The sequence below is a fragment of the Mustela lutreola genome, chromosome 9, assembly GCF_030435805.1.
Source record: "Mustela lutreola isolate mMusLut2 chromosome 9, mMusLut2.pri, whole genome shotgun sequence".
In the NCBI taxonomy this organism is placed as follows: Eukaryota; Metazoa; Chordata; class Mammalia; order Carnivora; family Mustelidae; genus Mustela; species Mustela lutreola.
In genome coordinates this window covers 116,843,878-116,862,658 of record NC_081298.1, presented here as the reverse complement: position 1 = coordinate 116,862,658, position 18,781 = coordinate 116,843,878, and the positions used below count along the sequence as shown (strand labels likewise).

Here is an 18,781-nt window from a genome sequence, read left to right as displayed (position 1 = left end):
AGGGAGAAAAAGCAACGGAATTAAACAACTTCCTGAACCCATCCGTGGCCACGGAAAGTTGCCGCCTCTCTGATCCCGAACTAAAGCTACTGCGGCCACAAACCGCATGGGATCCGCGGATCTCGGCGCTGGCCAGTCGGCGCCTGTCCTAAGAAATTAAACTGGACTTTTCCCTTTCTGCACGACCCAGAGCTCAGGCGAGACAGGGCAGCACGCGGCGGGGACCCACTCGGGGGACTCCCAGATATCCGGAGACTCCGTTTTCACAGCCCACACCCACCACGTCTTGAGACCCCCTCTCCCCAAGCTCTGTCCGCGCCCGCCTCGCCCCAAGATTCGCACATGCGTACACCCAATTAAGAGAGGTTAGAGCGCTCCCCCTCGGTGTGGGTCCCCACGCCCATCTGCCACGCAGCCAGTCCTCCTGCCCTTCTTCGGGCCGCCGGCTTCGCTATTCAGTACTACGCATGTGTAACACGGTACCGCCCGGCAACCCCTTAGCCGGCAGGGGTGGGGCGGCAGGCGGGACCGAGTTTCTTGCGCACGCTCGGGACATGCGCAGTGCAGCGGTTGAGGCGCCAGCTGTCGATTTGGAAGTTCCGGGGAAGCAGCGCATGCGCGAGTGTACGCGTTGCCGGCGAAGAGGGGACCCTGACGACTCGGAAATTTGAATACCACAGTAGCATGGAGTGTGACCTCATGGAGACTGACATCTTGGAGTCGTTGGAAGATCTAGGGTAAGACTGCCAGGGTACGGGTCTCCTAAACCTCACACTGCCGGCCCCCGGGAACACGTCCTCCGCCCCAGTCAGGGACACCTGCCTCCGCACGCCGCACCCGGTGGCTCCTGACTGTCGCCTCCTTACGGCTCTGGGACCCCAATGCCACGTCCACTGTCAGCCCTGCCGGGTCGGGGCCCTCCTAAAGCGACGACCCTAGGCCTGCTGTGTGCTCCCTGCAGCCGAGTTAACCCGCAGCGTTTGTCAGTCATGCGTGTCATTGTCTGGGCTCTGGGTTCTTGCCACCCCCCTCCCTGAGCTGCTGGTCTTGCTCCCCGTCTTCTTGCCTTACCCCCTCACTCTAGAGGTTGCTAAAGTTGATTCTCTTTTTTCCCTGGTTGTCCTCCAAACTTCCTGCTCCTCTCTTGAGCCCGTATTGCTACCCCACCCCATTTCTCTCCAAAAAATCTCCTTTGCCCAGTCATCTCTGCATGCACTCGGGCTTCTCTGAGCCACATGTCTGCCTCTGTTCCGCTAGCCAGCTCTCTTGGGCATCTCACCTGTCACCACCTTCATGGGAACCATTCACTGGCTGTTTCCCTTAACAGTGACACAGTACTTCGTCGAGCCACCATTAGCCCTTACTCTATGAGGCATCTTCAGCCACCAAGTCCCTACATGTTTGTTGTGCATTTCGTCCATTCTGACAATCACCCAACCATAATGCGGTACCTAGATTAGTGTTCTCTTTAAAACTTGAGAATTTAGGGGCGCCTGGTTGGCTCAGTCCTTAAGCATCTGCCTTTGGCTCGGGTCGTGATCCCAGGGTCCTGGGATGGAGCCCTGCATGGGCTCCCTGCTCAGCAGGAGGCCTGCTTTCCTTCTCTCACTCACCCTGCTTGTGTTCCTGTTCTCTCTCTCCCTCTTTGTCAAATAAATAAAACCTTTAAAAAAAAAAAAAAAAACGAAAAATGAGAATTTAGAAACTTTTGGTCTAAGTGTGTTTCCAGAAACAAATTGTGTGATTAAATATTTGTCTACAGGTAAATGGTACCCAAAATATAGAGATAGATAGATTGATTTAGCTAGCTATATTTATAAAGTAACAAGTCCTTCATCAAAACCCTCCGCAAAAGTTTTTCCATGACATGGAAGCCTTTGGGGGAACCTTTCTTTAGGAAGGGACACCATCAGGTTCTCAGCGTCTGCCGATTAAGTCATTTGCTGTCCTGATGGAAGTTTTTGGAAAAAGAAGTGGTAGTGCTTAAATCTTTTTTCTTTTTTAAAGATTTTATTTATTTGACAGAGAGATCACAAGTAGGCAGAGAGAGAGGAGGAAGCAGGCTCCTTGCTGAGCAGAGAGCCTGATGCGGGGCTTGATCCCAGGACCCTGGGATCATGACCTGAGCCGAAGTCAGAGGCTTTAACCCACTGAGCCACCCAGGCACCCCTAAATCTTTTTTCTTTAAGTGAATTACCATTGTTCTTTTCTTTGGAACTTGCTCTGAATTTTCATGAATATTCCAGACTTTAGGGGACTTGTTTCTTTGATTAGAGCATAGGTAAAAGTCACATTTAGCAAAATGGTCTCTTTGGTGGACATCTCAGACTAAATTGCTGGCTCACATATAAATCCATTCAATAAACATTTTCTTGAGGAACACCTGCTCTGTGGCAGTGTTGGGCTGATCATATATGGGCACAAAGTGAGGTGGAAGAGAAGTTCACACTGAGAATATACTATGAGGAGCACTGAGGAAGGCCCTTTTACTTGGAAAGGAAATGAAGTCCTAAAAGCTTCTTAGAAGAAATGACACTTAGGTTTAGCATTGAAGGAGTAGTAAAATGAGAGAATGGATCCTTATTTAAATGTAGTCGAACTGCCTGGGTAGATGTTACCTAACAATTGGTGATGGACGCTATTTCTTCCCATCTTCTACCCTTTTAACTATATTTTTTCTTTTCTGGAGTACTAAAGTAGTAACTTTTAGGGGTGCCTGGATGGCTCAGTGGGTTAAAGACTGCCTTCGGCTCAGGTCATGATCTCAGGGTCCTGAGATGCAGCCCTGCATGGGGGGGACCCTACTTCTCCCCACCCCTGCCCATTTGTGATCTTTCTCTCTGTCAAATAAACAAAATCTTTTTTTTGAGATTTTATTTATTAATTTGACAGAGAGATCACAAGTAGGCAGAGAGGCAGGCAGAGAGAGAGGAAGGGAAGCAGGACCCCCGCCAAGTAGAGAGCCCGATGTGAGTGGGGCTCGATTCCAGGACCCTAAGATCATGACCTGAGCCGAAGGCAGAGGCTTTAGCCCACTGAGCTGTGCAGGCGCCCCAATAAACAAAATCTTAAAAAAAAAAAAAAAAAAAAGTTTACTATAGTAATTGTAAATCAAGTAAATACTCAAGATGGGTTATAAGGTAAACCGTCAGATTTTCTGAAAACTTTGCTATAAATTTTAAGCCTAACCACTTAGTTTGGTGGTACTCACTCATTAAAATTCAGGCTTAATTAATTGACATGTACTTTTAAAGGATTCACTGAGAAATACTAGAATTTTAAATGTCTATCTTTTGTCTTTAATGTGGCACACGGGAATTCAGTAACTACTTATAGAATAAACTAACAAATTATAAATATGTAACACAAGGAGAGATTTCTAGGCCTAGTGGCTTTATTACAGTGTCTAATTATATGTGGTTTGAATCTAGATGTCAGACTATATATAATCTCACTTTTTTTTCCCTTGAAGATTTTATTTATTGAACAGAGTGAGAGAGATGACAAGTAGGCAGAGAGAGGGGAGGAAGCAGGCTCCCTCCTGAACAGGAAGCCCAATGAGGGGCTCCATCCCAGGACCCTGAGACCATGACCTGAGCTGAAGGCAGAGGCTTAACCCACTGAGCCTCCCAGATGCCCCTATAATCTCATTTCTTATGTAAGATTTTTTCCCATTCCATTCAGTGTATAAATACATAGGTGCATTTTAAAAGAATCAAGTATTGTCATTTCTTTAACATCTCTATACTTTCAAACATCAAATCATCTTAAGTATATTTAATGTTTCACCTTCAATAACTTTTTATCAATATTTCACTTAAAAGTTAAAATAATCTTCTGGAAAATATATATTTTTTAATTAGCCTGAAAATGACAGGATCTTTAGTTCTAGATGTATTCTAGGTGATTCATTATCACTATTGTCTTTTATGAATGTTTGGATATTTAATAATACTTCAGAATTATGCTTGAATCATTTTCAAAGGAATAGGATTCAGATGCACCAGTTCACCTAGATATCAACTTGCCAGCAATTACTAATCTTTTAAATTAATCCAGACATTTCTCTGGTACTAGTATGTCTTAATAGCTTTAACTGTCATTAAATATGGTAAAAGGAAATAAATGATTAACTGGAAAGTTTTTTGCTTTTAAAAAAAGTAACAAAACAAAACTAACCTAATTGATTTCTGGAAAAATTTCTAGAAAAGGTAACTTAAATTTTATTTCTGAAATCGTAAACTATAGTATAATCACTTGTTAATGTTACAGTATGTTACTTGTTACTGGGGTTTTAATATTCAGTTCGGTTAAGAAAATCTTTGTATAGCAAGAGCTTTCAGTATAATGTACAGAAGTTGACATAATTTAGTAGTATATATGATTCTTAAATATTTATGTATATTTTGAAGGGTGGAAATGCAGTTGTGTAACTTATTATTCTAATAGATTTTATTAGATTAAAATTTAAATTTTAGATTTAGTTTTCTATAAATTTTATTTACATTTTTAAGTTTGCAAAGTGGTTTTCGTAACTTGTGAAATGATTGTTTATTCATACAAATAATATGTACATAGTATTTGTATAAAATATTAGGTGTGGTTTTTTTTTTTTTTTATTCTTCTGAAGTATAATTTTTTACTCACCAGTTACAAGGGTCCATTGTTGGAAGATGGCGCTCTATCTCAGGCAGTCTCTGCTGGAGCCAGTTCCCCCGAGTTTACCAAACTCTGTGCTTGGCTGGTGTCTGAATTAAGAGTATTCTGTAAATTAGAGGAAAATGTGCAAGCAACTAACAGTAAGTAAACATTCAGTGTTAGATACAAAATATAAAGTAAAATTGGGGTATTGTCAGTTGAACATTTTAGTACTAAACCTGAAGTTTTAAGTTTTTGTGAATTAAAAAAAAAGATTTAAGGGGCGCCTGGGTGGCTCAGTGGGTTGGGCCGCTGCCTTCGGCTCAGGTCATGATCTCAGGGTCCTGGGATCGAGTCCCGCATCGGGCTCTCTGCTCAGCAGGGAGCCTGTTTCCTCCTCTCTCTCTCTCTCTGCCTGCCTCTCTGCCTACTTGTGATCTCTCTCTGTCAAATAAATAAAAAAATAAAAATCTTTAAAAAAAAAAAAAAAAAAAAAGATTTATGAAGAAACCCAAATACTTTCTTCCTCCATTATTTTCAGAGATAAAGTGATTTTGGAAGTTGAGAAAACAGATTATAGTTGGGCAAGTACTAAAACATTGTAGTGGTTGAAAAGACCACATTACTAAGATATAGAAATGGGAGACAAGTATAGCATATGTGAACTTTCCATTCTTTGTGAAACATAGCTTGTTAGTTAGATTTTTTTTTTTTTAATATTTTTATTTATTTATTTGACAGAGATCACAAGTGGGCAGAGAGGCAGGCACTGGGAGAGGGGGAAGTAGGCTCCATGCTGAGCAGAGAGCCCCCCGATATCATGACCTGAACAGAAGGCAGAGACTTTAACCCAATGAGCTACCCAGGCACCCTGGCTTGTTAGTTCTTAAATCAGTGGCTAGAACTGGAAATTGGGATGTTTTTCTTAGATTCCAAAGGTACATATAGCATGTAAAATAAATGCATTATAATCCTGTTATATATGGGGAGAAAGAACACTTTCTTAAGAAGTTGGGAATGTATTGTCAGGTCTGTCACAACCAGATGCAACTCTGTCAGATTTATGAGATAAATCTCATAAGGCATTGAAAGCTGTTTTATATTTGCCAATTTTGTTATTGTATTAGCACTAGTTTGTTGACTCTGCAAAAGAGACAAAAGCTTGGAACCCAACACTTGACCATCTGGTTTCCTCCTACTGTAGGTAAACCTACAATAGGAGACAAAGAAAAATGCTCTCTTGTTAACTTCCCCTCATGGAGAACTATACACATAATCCTCCCCCCCCACCCCTCCCCACACAGAATCCCATTTTTTTTTTTTTTTTTTTTAATATTTACTTATTTGACAGAGAGAGAGAGATCACAAGCAGGCAGAGAGGCAGGCAGAGGGGGAGGGGGAAGCAGGCTCCCTTTCTGAGCAGAGAGCCTGATGCAGGGCTCGATCCCAGGACCCTGAGATCATGACCTGACCCGAAGGCAGAGGCTTAACCCTCTGAGCCACCCAGGTGCCCCCAGAATCCCATTTTGAAGAGCTCACTTTCTTGCATATTCAGGATATTTAATGTGCTCATGTTAGTTGCAGCCAGTTCCGATTACTAAGAACACTGTCAGGTAACAGTAATGATGGCAGCAGCTTACATTTATTGAACAATATGTTGTAAGCAGTTTCCATTTGTTAAGTCATTTAAAACCTGAAGCAGGTTTTATTACTTTTTATTTTTTAAAGAACTTACTTATTTATTTGACAGATAAGAGATCACAAGTCGGTAAAGAGGGAGGCAGAGAAAGAGAAGCAGGTAGCAGGTTCCCTGTTGAGCACATAGCCCAAAATGTGGGACTTGATCCCAGGACCCTGAGACCATGACTTGAGCTGAAGGCAGAGGCTTAACCCACTGAGCCACCCAGGTGCCCTGGTTTTATTACTCTTTTATATATTAAAAAAGGAAGCACAGCTAGGTTAAACTGTCTGAGGTCACACAACTAGTACATGATACACACAACTCACTGCCTGAGGTCACACAACTAGTACGTGATACCGCCAGAATTCAACCCCAGCAGTCAAGTTTGGGAGCCAGTACTCTTTAACGCTGCCTCTTGACCTAACATTTATGAGATTGTAGGGACTTGGGAAAATACCTTCAATAGATGACAACTATTTGTAACCTGGAACCGCTTTGTTCAAACAAAAACGTAGACGCCAGCATACAAAACAGGTAACGGTGTACCGGTTTAGTTGAAGTTAAGAGGGAGTGCTTCTTACACAACGCTCCTCATGCTCCACAGCTGTTTCTAAAGGAGTTCTGTGGAATTTGAGTTCACAGAACAGCTTGCAAAACATTGATAATACAGCCTTCCCATTTTACAGATGAGAAAATGCACCCACAGAACCTGGTTGGTTTAGTCAATTAAATGCCTTTGGCTCAGGTCATGATCCCAGGGTCCTGGGATCAAGTCCTGCATCAGGCTCCCTGCTCAGCAGGGAGTCTGCTGCTCCCTCTCTCCCTCTCCCTCCTGCTCACAGTTGCTCTTTCTACTGTGTGCTCTCTCTTGCAAATAAATAAAATCTTTAAAAAAAAAAAAAAGAAAGAAAGAAAATGAACCCAGGTCAAGTTAATTTTTGCCCTTGCATGATAGAGAACCATCAGAAAGTAAGGGAGAAAGGAGCGTTGTTTCTTCTAGGTTCACAAAATGAACTCTCTACTTAACATGTTTGGGAATATAGAACTACAAGTCATGTTTGCTAACTTTAATCTCAGTGGGAATATTAGGCACAAATGAAACTGGAGATTAGTACAGTAATCTAACTTTGCAGCTCACAGGGGGAGGAAATGAATGAGTATAACAGGACTTGGGGAAGGTCTTCTCAAGGAGCCAATGGGCTTTAATGGGGAGGTGGGATTTGATAGGTGAAGGGAAAGTAGAGGGTATGTCAGCCACAGGGGATAGCTTCACTGAAGGCGCACAAGTAGAAATAACACTGTTCTTGGGACAGTGAGGAGACTGACCTGGCACAAATAGAATATGTATGGAGATAAAAGGTAACTAGTACATACATGTCATAGGTACTACTACAGCAATGGGCGTGGGAAGGTGAAGCATAGAAGTTATGAAGAAATCTTTGAAGGCAAACAAATTATTGGATTAGATGGGGTAGAAATTAGGAAATAATTAAAGATTCTCAAATAAGGGACTTATGTAATGAAAACTTTTTTTTTAAAGATTTTATTTATTTATTTGACAGAGATCACAAGTAGGCAGAGAGAAAAGAGGAAGCAGGCTCACCACTGAGCAGAGAGCCCAATGTGGGGTGTGATCCCAGGACCCTGAGATCATGACCTGAGCTGAAGGCAGAGGCTTTAACCCACTGAGCCACCCAGGCGCCCCTGTAATGAAAACGTCTTAAGAAAATTGGCAGTGGTGTGAGAAAGGATGAATTAGTAAAGTAACTTGTGCTAGGAAAATACTATTAGAACTCTCCATTTGTGTATAACTTTTATGCTAATGGGAAAAAGTCATTTTTATTAAAGTTCTTTTAATTCTTAAAAGGCCCAAGTGAAGCTGAAGAATTCCAGCTTGAGGTGAGTGGGCTACTAGGGGAGATGAACTGTCCATATCTATCACTGACATCTGGGGATGTGACCAAGCGCCTTCTCGTGCAGAAGAACTGCCTCCTTTTGCTCAGTAAGTTCATGGCTACTAGAATGTAGCTATTATTTTTATATTCATGTTTTCTTTGACTAATAAACTGACTGTTACACTATTTCATTATGGATTTATTTCAGAATGCTTCTTAAAAAAAACTATTACATTTCTAACTTAGAGGCTAGTGGAGGGCCTCTGCACTGGTAGCAGCATTGTTTCATAATTTCTACTCTTCTATCATTTAACTTTGCTGGTACTATTGTGCGTCACCTAATATGACGAAAGTTAGCGCCACGGGTTCAAGTGTGTGATCACTAAACCTTAGCATTCTAGACTGGAAACACATTTTAAAATAGACTAGGAAGGTAGTGTGGGAATGGTGAAGATTTTTTAGTAAAATTAAAGTGTTTTATATTGTGGATATTTCTTTGTGGTTGGGTAATTGTTTGGAGGTTTTGGTTTTGTTTGTAAATATATCAAATTACAGTGTAAAATTTTCTAGAATAGTATTCGAATTGTTCCTGTGCTTACTGATCATTCTGGGAAGTAAATTGTTATGAAAATTCTTTCCTTCCATGTTTTTTATATACTAACTACTATTTCTTTCTTCACCCCGAAAAACAGTAAGTAAACTCACAAATTTTATTGCCTTAAATGAACTCTCCAGCAACCACAACCAATAGTCTTAACTCAGAATTTTTATAGCAGTCTGAGACACATTCAGAATAAGCTTTGGTTAACTGAATATTATAGTTCTTATATGACAAACACAGTACAGAGGATTTTTAAAATACTGTCTTTCCAACTGTACTGGTTTCGGAAAAATGAGACAGCTTCCATTTTGAAGGTTCAGTTTTTGAAAAAAAAAAAAGAAAAGAAAAGAAAATGTATTCATTGCCATTATACCAAAGCACCGAGTTATTCCAGAGTCACTTCACATAATTTCCCCTCTGTTGAATCATTGTGGAGGACAGGAGGTGGATACATAGGTCAGATACTACTTTAAAAGATTTTATTTATTTATTTGACAGACAGAGATCATAAGCAGGCAGACAGGCAGAGAGAGGGAGAGGAGGAAGCAGGCTCCCTGCAGAGCAGAGAGCTCAATGCGGGACTCGATCCCAGGACCCTGAGATCATGACCTGAGCCGAAGGCAGCGGCTTAACCCACTGAGCCACCCAGGCGCCCCTCAGATACTACTTTAAATACTGATATTGCTGCATGTTGTTCTTACGCATGCATTCAGTATCCTTCAGATTGTGTGATTTCTGTCAGTGGCTCAGCCACAGTGTACTCACTCATTCTTCCTTTGTAACACTGCTTACCAAAACCTAACATTTGGCACTCAGGATATGTTATCTTACATAGGAAGATAAGAACTTCATGGAAAACTTGCTAATGACCGTGAATAACTAATTCTTTCAAGGAGCTCAGAGTTTGGCCTTATTTAGTGTTCTGACTTACAAAAACCACTTTGAATATAAATCGTTATAAAATGCCTTTGACTCCTTCCTGTTAAATAAAAAAACTGCCCTGAATATTATTTTGGATTTGGGGTTACAACTTACAGACTTTAATAATTTATCGCCTCAGAAGCTCTTCAGTAATACACAACTATTTGCTTCTCAACTGAATGACTAAAACCAACTAAAGGTTATGCTGCTCTTGGAATTCATGGACACGTACACTATTCACTCCTCCTTTTCTTTGCTTTTGGCTGTTTCCCTTTTAAAATGTTTCCCTGAGTTTGTATTCTCTGTCGTGCTAGTATTTATGTGCTCATTCTCTTATTTTCTCTGTATAAATATTTCTCATCTTTCCAAGTTCAGTTGTTATCTTTTGGTGCTATAATTTCACTTATTTCTCCAGCACCCTTTACCTTACTGATTTGAATCTGGTCCAAGGGGGAAAATAACCAATCTCATTGAATTGTCAGTAAAATAGATTAGTCTTTGAATGGGCGGCTAAAAAACTCTCTTGTGTCTGGTGAAGAAGTTTTGGCTATTTATTGCCTCTCTGGTTGTCAGATTATTTCCCTTAGGTTAAAAAAAAAAAAAAAAAAAAGTCAGATAATCTGAGTTCCTAATAGATGAAGAATTCCTCATCGCGAATGCGTATATTCTTTATTCCTAACTAGATTGTCAGTAGAGATCATCTGTTTTGTTTGCTTTATATTATATCTCCAGTGCCCTTCCTGGTACTTTGAACACATCAGTAACAGATAATGTTTTTTGATGGTAATTGTATTGTATTGGTGAACTAATTTCGTGGATGCCTGAGTTAATGTCCCAAATTTAGAGAATCAGTTTATTAAATCATATGATTTTCTAGAACAAGGGTTGGCAAACTTTTACTTTAAAGGTTGGGACAGTAAATATTTTCAGCTTTGTGAGCCATAGGGTCTTTGTCACAACTGCTTAACTTCCACTATTGTAGCATGTACTAGTCATAGAGATTATGGAAATGAGTGTGGTAATGTTCCAGTAATATCTTACTTAGGAAAACAGTGGTTATTTTCATGACAGTGGTGTTTTACTTTTTTGATCTTTTAACTCCTACAGTTTGCTGTAACAGAACACACGAAGATTTTATCAAAGCCATTTAGAGTGACCTTTGCAGAAACTTAGCTGTATTTATTGTTCTAGCATTACATCTTAGGTGTAGGAAATGAGATACTCAAGCTGATCATTCTTTTGAACTTTTAATAGGACTTAAGAGCCCAGAAAATATTTTTTCCAAAGCTATCATTCTAATGTTATCAGAAGGTTCTCACTTTGTCACATAACCTGAAGTCCTGAGATCCCATCTTTCATAAAAGATCTTTCATAAAAATTTAAATGTCCTTTCATAAAAGTTTAAAAGTTAAAGGAATAAGATTGGATATTTATACCCTCAGTTACTTGAAGCAGATTGCAGCTGTCCATTATGCCTGGCTGAAATCAACACACAAGGGGATGATATTGATACCATTGATATTTTCTGTTAAGAAAAGATTAGAAAGTTTTGTTGATACTATTTTTCGGGAGTTGGGGGAGAGTGAGGAAGGTAGGAAGAAAGGGAATACCGAGAAGAGGGTTTTATAGATGAAAGAAAGTTTTCTTTAAACAGAGAGGGTGGCATTAAGCTACTGGAAGCCATGAGAAAGGAGCTTTTGGGGAGTTTCATGTCTTCCCCTTTTTGTAAGTTAAGTTTGACCACTTGTAAATATTTTATGCCAGTTCTGAACAGACTGCCTAAGTATTGGAAGTAAGAGAACAAGAGAGTTGTATCACTGGTGCATGTCAGTGGTGAGAAGTAAATAATAAAAGCCGGTTCCAACTGTTGCTGAAGTTGGCTACCTTCCACCTTTTGCAGATTTGTTAACAGATGCCAACCCCTGTTCTGGAGTTCCTAAATAGTGGGTTATAAGAATCCAGATTTTTAGATGTGATCTACCTTGATACTTTGGTTTCGAAGAAGAATCACTTATTTATAAATTACCCTTTAAACATATATGGATTAAATACCTGAATTACAGAACCAGTTTATATGTTATGTCATTTGCAGGTAAAAATGGTTTTCTTTTCTTGTTTTTATCCATTCTTGCAGCTTTAAAAGTTACGTATCATTAGGTCTATAGAGTTGTGACTCCAGACTTATGATTATTAACTGTAGCTGTATCTCATTTTGAAATCTTATTTTGTTTACTTCAGCATACCTCATCTCAGAACTAGAAGCTGCCAGAATGCTCTGTGTGAATACTCCTCCAAAAAAAGCTCAAGAAGGAGGCGGTAGTGAGGTCTTTCAAGAGTTGAAAGGCATATGTATTGCTCTAGGAATGTCCAAACCTCCAGCCAATATAACTATGTTCCAATTCTTCAGCGGGATTGAAAAAAAAGTAAGACCTTTAGTACCAGATTGTAGTGTATTAAAGGCATAGTCCTACATTTGTTTGAAATGAAGCAAGTTAATTTCTCTTAATGGGAACCTAATGTGCATATTATTCATTGTACTAAATGAGTTTTGGGTTTTAAATCCTCAATACCTTAAAGAGAAATTAGTATTTTACTATTTTTTTTAACTTGTTAGCATGTTTCTTTTTCAAACAGGAAAATTTACACTTTGATTTATAAGCTGAAATAAACTAGGTATAATGTAAAAAGAATGAAGACTTAAGTCCTTTTTAAAATCTTATCATTGAACTTTGACGCAATTTTTAAGTTCTCAATCATTAAATGTTACCACCCTCCTTTCATTGACTGGACAGAAAGGGATGTAAATGTTGTTGGTTTTTAATCCAGTCATTTGAATCTTATGTTTCAATTGGCAAACTAGGTTTATTGACTACTAACATAATCTAGTATGTGAAAATAAGTCAGAATTATTTTTATGCCACACATTAATAGTTAAGAGGTTTTTTAAATATAATTGACTAGGACTAAGCAACTTTAATAAATTAATGACTGTAAGAATGATATTTATTATAGCAGAGTTACTCTCTGTATGCATATCTGCTGGACTCCAAGAATTGGTACATTTGCATTGTGGGGTAGATGGACACCATGATGCACAAATTTGGCTGAACTCTATAGGGGAGCAGCACTGTATCCATAGTCCATATTTTTCTGTGTGTTCATTCATCCATTCAACAAATACACATTGAGTGCCTACTGTTGTCAGGCACTGTTCTAGGTACAGTGAAGGAATCATGCTTCCTTAGGCACGTGAGGAGTGGGATAAGTGAGTGTCTTTATCGTGTGGGTCCTGTACATTTCAAAACATCCTCCACCTTTGCCTCTGTCAGGAATCTTCTTTTGATGGCAAGATATGATGGGAATTGGGAAGATGAGGAGGATATGTTGTACTTTTAGATTTGTTTATTCATTCATTTATGTGTTTGTGTCAGTTAAAGGAGACATTAGCAAAAGTTCCACCTAACCATGTGGGAAAGCCTTTATTGAAGAAGCCAATGGGACCAGCCCACTGGGTGAGTAGCAGTCATCTTGAGTACTCTTGGTGAAGAACCACTTACCTATCTCATGATGTTGACACAGTTTGTGCTGTTGAGGTTATGTTTTCCAATATGTAGCTTCCTAGGTGGACATTCTTAGACTCCATTTTGGTGAATCTGAAGATTTATTCAGAATAATTTTATTTGTGGAAGGTTAGAAATACTTTAACCTCATAATTTGTAAATATTTCACATAGCTGGTCCAAATAAATTGAAGTTCAGTATGTTTTTAATTGCCAGATGGGTTGCCTTCAAGCCAAAAACGTCATTGGGCTCAACTTCACACAGCAAATTATGGGAAGGCTAAATAAGAATTCATACTTAATCTTTATTATGTTTTGAGGCATTATTTAGCCTATTATTTAATGAATTTATAATAACTTTTAGTAGTATATTAAGTAATTTGTTTTGTGTTAAGTGCTGGGGAATCAGTTATGAATAAAAGAGACACGGTCTCTGCCTTTTTGGAACAGTGTGTCAGGCACATTTAAATTCTAACTGGTCTTTCAAATTTCCTTTTTAGGAAAAGATAGAAGCAATTAACCAAGCCATAGCCAATGAATATGAAGTTCGGAGAAAGCTGCTAATAAAACGTTTGGATGTCACTGTCCAGTCTTTTGGCTGGTCTGACAGAGCTAAGGTACATATTAAATATTTTATTTATTTATTTATTTATTTATTTATTTATTTATATTTGAGAGAGAGTACACAAGCTGCGGGGAGGGGCAGAAGGAGAGGGTGAAGCAGACTCCCTCTGAACGGGGAGCCTGATGATTTACTGCTCCATCCCCAGTACCCTCAGTTCATGACTTGAACCAAAGGCTTCTGCTTAGCCCACTGAGCCACCCAGGCACCCCATAGTAAATATTTTAAAAGAGCAGAATATTTATAGACATGAGACTTAAACATTCATAGCACAGGTTAGGTACAGTGAAGACTAAAGAGAAATGCATAAGAGACACACAGGAAGTTTTCTTCAGTGAGTTGTTGCATAGCAATTCTTTCAGCCTTCCAGGAATAATGAAAACATTATTTTTCAGCTTTTTAATATTTTTTAACAAAATGATATCTTTTAGGCTCCGTAGCTCAGGGGTTAGAGCACTGGTCTCGCAAAATGATATATTTTAGACCCTACTGGGAGGACTTACTTGTAAGAGAAACAGAGAGTATTTAAAAATAACTAAAACAATTTTTATATTACTCATTTATTATACTTAAAGCTAACAGTTTCATTTGCTAATTATAATTAGAAATACTGGATTTAGCAAGACCAGACATTACTAAATATTTATAGAGAATTGGAGAATCTAGTAAGACTTCAGTTTTACTTCAGACTAAATGAGATAATCCAGGTAAAGATCTTGGTCATTCAACGGGTATTTATTAAGTATCTACTGTATGATCAGTGAGCAGAAAGTAATTGGTACAAAAGACTTCACATCCTTAGGACCCTGAAATGGAATTAATCCTTGAACTTATGGGGAGGTTGGTCCATTTGTGTATTATATGTTCCCATAATAGTGCATTCATGTTTAAAAACAGATTTTTTTAGTTGACTCCAAAAAAAATTTTTATGTAGTTTTTTTGTTTTTTAAGATTTTATTTTTTTTAAGAGGGAGAGAGAGCTTGAGAGGGGAGGTCAGAGGGAGAACCAGACTCCCTGCAGAGCTGGGAGCCCCATGTGGGACTCGAATCCGGTACTCTGGAGACATGACCTGAGCCAAAGGCAGTCACCCAACCAACTGAGCCTGAGCCACCCAAGTGCCCTATGTAGTTCTCCTAAATATGTTATTTTCGCCTAAAATCTTTAAACCTTGGTACAGCCCTGTTTGGCTGCAAAATTGTTGGAGGGTATTTGTTGGAAAAGGGTGTCAAAGATCATTTCTTAACTCCCCTCATTTTGCAACTAAAAAACAAACCAAAACAAAACAAAAAAAAACAACTGGAGACCAGTAAATGGGAGGCTTTGTCTGAGATCTCACAGCTAGTCAGTAGCAAATTGTTCTCTCCTGTGGCCGTTGTGTAGGAAACAGCTGTCCTTTCCTATGTTATCTTTGATAGAAATAATCATTCAAAAACAACAGACTGCACCTCTTAGCTAAAAAACTGTCTACTTGATAATGTGCAGAGAGTGAGGCAGTAATACTGTGGTTCTTAACAGCTGTGTCTTACAGTATTTCTTGACTAGGTAGGAACACTGGTGAGTAGAACTTTTATCCTCCCATCTTAAGCCTAATAACTATTATTATCAGACATTTTGGAAGTCTTTAGCTTATTTAATATCAGTGTTTCTGGGGCACCTGGGTGGCTCCATTGATGAAGCGTCTGCCTTCAGCTTGGGTTGTGATCCCGGGGTCCTGGGATTGAGCCCAACACTGGGCTCCCTGCTCAGTGGGGAGTCTGCTTCTCTCCATCTGTCTCTCCCTCTGTAAGAATGCCCGCTCTTGGGCGCCTGGGTGGCTCAATTGGTTAAGCAACTGCCTTCGGTTCAGGTCATGATCCTGGAGTCCTGGGATCCAGTCCCACATCAGGCTGCCTGCTCAGCAGGGAGTCTGCTTCTCTCTCTGACGTCTCTCCTCTCATTCTCTCTCTCTCTCAAATAAAATCTTTAAAAAAGAAAAGAAAGAATGCCCTTTCTCTCTCTAGCTCTCATTCTCTCTTAAACTAAAAAAAAAAAAAAAAAAAAAAAAGTGTTGTCATTTTGAAAATTGACTTTTGTCTTTGAACACTTTGTTTCAACAGAGTCAGACAGAAAAATTAGCAAAGGTTTATCAGCCAAAACGTTCAGTTTTGTCTCCTAAAAGTACTATTTCTGTTGCCCACCTTTTGGCTGCAAGACAAGACTTGTCGAAGATTTTAAGGACAAGCAGTGGCTCTATAAGAGAAAAAACTGCCTGTGCCATCAATAAGGTGATTGAAGTACCTTTAATTTTCTTTCAGATACATTCATTTCTATTTATAAAATACAGTAGTTTAAAATAGCTTTCTTATCCCATAGGTGTTGATGGGCAGGGTGCCTGACAGAGGAGGTAGACCCAATGAAATTGAACCTCCACCTCCAGAGATGCCACCATGGCAGAAAAGGCAAGATGGGCCCCAGCAGCAAGCAGGAGGCCGAGGAGGAGGGAGAGGTGGTTATGAACATTCCTCATACGGAGGACGAGGAGGTCATGAACAAGGAGGAGGGAGAGGTGGACGTGGTGGCTACGACCATGGTAGCCGAGGGGGAGGAAGAGGAAATAAACATCAAGGAGGCTGGACAGATGGAGGGAGTGGAGGAGGAGGTGGCTACCAAGATGGTGGTTATCGGGATTCGGGTTTCCAGCCAGGTGGCTATCATGGTGGTAGCCACAGTGGTAGCTATCAAGGCGGCGGTTATGGTGGCTTCCAAACATCAACATATACAGGAAGTGGATACCAGGGTGGTGGATATCAGCAGGACAATAGATACCAAGATGGTGGGCACCATAATGATCGAGGCAGTGGTCGTGGAGGGAGAGGGGGTCGCGGAGGCCGAGGTGGACGTGGAGGCCAGGGAGGAGGTTGGGGGGGGAGGGGGAGCCAGAATTATCACCAGGGGGGACAATTTGAACAGCACTTCCAGCATGGAGGTTATCAGTATAATCATTCTGGATTTGGACAGGGAAGACATTATACTAGTTGAGGCTACAAAACCTTATACTTTTGCTAGAGCTCACGTAATAGAAACTTAGTTTCAGAATCCTGAGTCCAGCATCAATTTTGAATTAATGTGAGACCACAGGTGGCAGGCAGATTCCTGCTTGGGATAAGTATTTGTAGGTCTTCATTCGGTTCAGTTGGGTTTGTTTGTGGGCTTGTTGTTTTTGTTTTTTTTTTTTAAAGGACTTACATAATGAAGTTTGTTTGAGAAACACGTACAACATCTCCTTTATATAAAGAATTTTTTAAAAGGTAATTAAAATTGCCTTTAACTGACCAGTAGACTAATTCCACAGTCAGAACATGCATACTTTTTTGGGAAGAAATTACTTGAATAAGTAGTTTTCAAAAAGCGGTTTTTTGGAAATGAGGATTCTCCTAGATTTTTTTAGATTTTCAACTAGGAAACCTTCCTCATATTAACAGTCCATTTGTATGTGTTTTCCTGAAAGTATTCTAACACCTATTTTCCAAGCACAGTTCTGCCCTGATTGGCTTTTTATTCAGAGAGGTTATGCCACATTTGCTTCATGATAGACTCTTAAGTCAGTTCCTATTAAATGAGCTCTTCTGCAGATAGCACATTCAGTAGCCTTATCCTTTTGATGGAATACTGTACCATATGCTCAATTCTGAAAACCTTGAACATGGCCAAAATCCGTAAAGATTATAAAGCAAAAACTAAGTTGTGAACCTATAGTACATGTAGGCATTTATATAGTATAGCAATTCAGACTGACCTGCATCCATTCAAAACAAGTTCCTCCTTAAACTTTATTTTTACTTGAAATCTGTTAGAAGAAACAGCAAACTGAAATTTGTTTTATGCACGAGTTAATACCACTGGCTCAGCAAACACAAGTTAGTTTGCCTTGGGCAGGAGACTTTTTTTGTAATGGAAGAAATGCACTACCAAGTAAGAGGACAGATTTTTGCTTAGTGCAGGAGGCCCTTTATTATTGCTGCAGAAAACAAAAGCCTGGCTGAGTTGATGTTTTACATTCTCCCTTACTGAAATCGACATGAAGCTTCTTGCTGGGTTTTTGTATACATAAACATTGTCAAGCTGTGAAAGAAAATGGCTGGAGGTGTGCTTTGTGTGAAAGGTGAGCAATAAAGTATCTGTATGTTCTCTCTCTGGTTTGAGTTTTATTTTAGCTACTTCTAAAAACTGAATTCATGTTTCAAGCTTGTTTCAAGCTTATGAGCCAAGGCATCTGCCCCCCCCCCCAAATTCTTGAGTGTTTCTTTAAAACAATTTGTAATGAAAAATAACCCTTACCCTACAACAGTAAATAAATTGAAAAATCCCTATTTCTAAATTTACCTTTTACCATAACATTATAGCTACAAAACGTCACTACTCATTTCTGGCCACTGGGTGTAGCTGTTGTTACACAATGTATTAGGCAAAGCTAAATTAATGACCCTAATCTTTCAGCATGTTTTTGGTTTTGTTTCTCCCTTTTTCCTAAGAATGAGGGACATTTCTCTTAAAAGGAAGTGAATTAAAAATATATTTGTAAAAACAGAAATAGTATTTCCTTTTTCTACTAATCTAGGCCTTTTAGAGTAAAGAAACAAGTCATGTCTTACATTAGAATAGCAATATTCTATTTGCTGTTGAGATAAGCACATTCTTTTGGTACCTAAAAACCACTTTGAAAGCCTGCCTCGATCATTTTGTTAATTTTACTTGTATATTAGATTTTTTTGGCTAGCTTTCACCATTCTAAAATGTTCAAACGAAGAAAATTTAAAATACTTTTTCTTATCATTAAAGATTTTAAGGTCTGTCTTGAAAGTTGTATTAATCTCCATGCTGTTA

General features: G+C 39.3%; 1 protein-coding gene across 3 annotated transcripts; it reads left to right on the top strand.

Moving 5' to 3' along the window:
- The first annotated feature begins 566 nt into the window (after positions 1–566).
- On the top strand, positions 567–18,091 carry FAM98A (family with sequence similarity 98 member A). 3 transcript variants are annotated; one of them, XM_059188620.1, is made up of 8 exons: positions 567–737; positions 4,651–4,799; positions 8,187–8,321; positions 11,975–12,159; positions 13,168–13,248; positions 13,796–13,912; positions 16,015–16,182; positions 16,271–18,091. In XM_059188620.1, exons 1-8 carry the CDS (start codon positions 685–687, stop codon positions 16,934–16,936), a joined length of 1,554 nt encoding a protein of 517 aa, XP_059044603.1. In that variant the 5' UTR covers positions 567–684; the 3' UTR covers positions 16,937–18,091. The 3 variants fall into 3 exon arrangements, with proteins under 3 accessions (XP_059044603.1, XP_059044604.1, XP_059044606.1); XM_059188621.1 differs by lacking the exon at positions 4,651–4,799 and having other exon boundaries at positions 624–737; XM_059188623.1 differs by lacking the exons at positions 567–737; positions 4,651–4,799; positions 11,975–12,159 and having other exon boundaries at positions 8,188–8,321.
- The last annotated feature ends 690 nt before the right edge of the window (positions 18,092–18,781 follow it).

Bases quoted from the DNA above. Each gene is read 5' to 3' on its own strand.
- FAM98A (XM_059188620.1), top strand. From the start codon at position 685: ATGGAGTGTGACCTCATGGAGACTGACATCTTGGAGTCGTTGGAAGAT. The intron at 738-4,650 runs GTAAGACTGCCA...TTTACTCACCAG, and splicing joins GAGTCGTTGGAAGATCTAGG to TTACAAGGGTCCATTGTTGG. The intron at 12,160-13,167 runs GTAAGACCTTTA...TGTTTGTGTCAG, and splicing joins TCAGCGGGATTGAAAAAAAA to TTAAAGGAGACATTAGCAAA.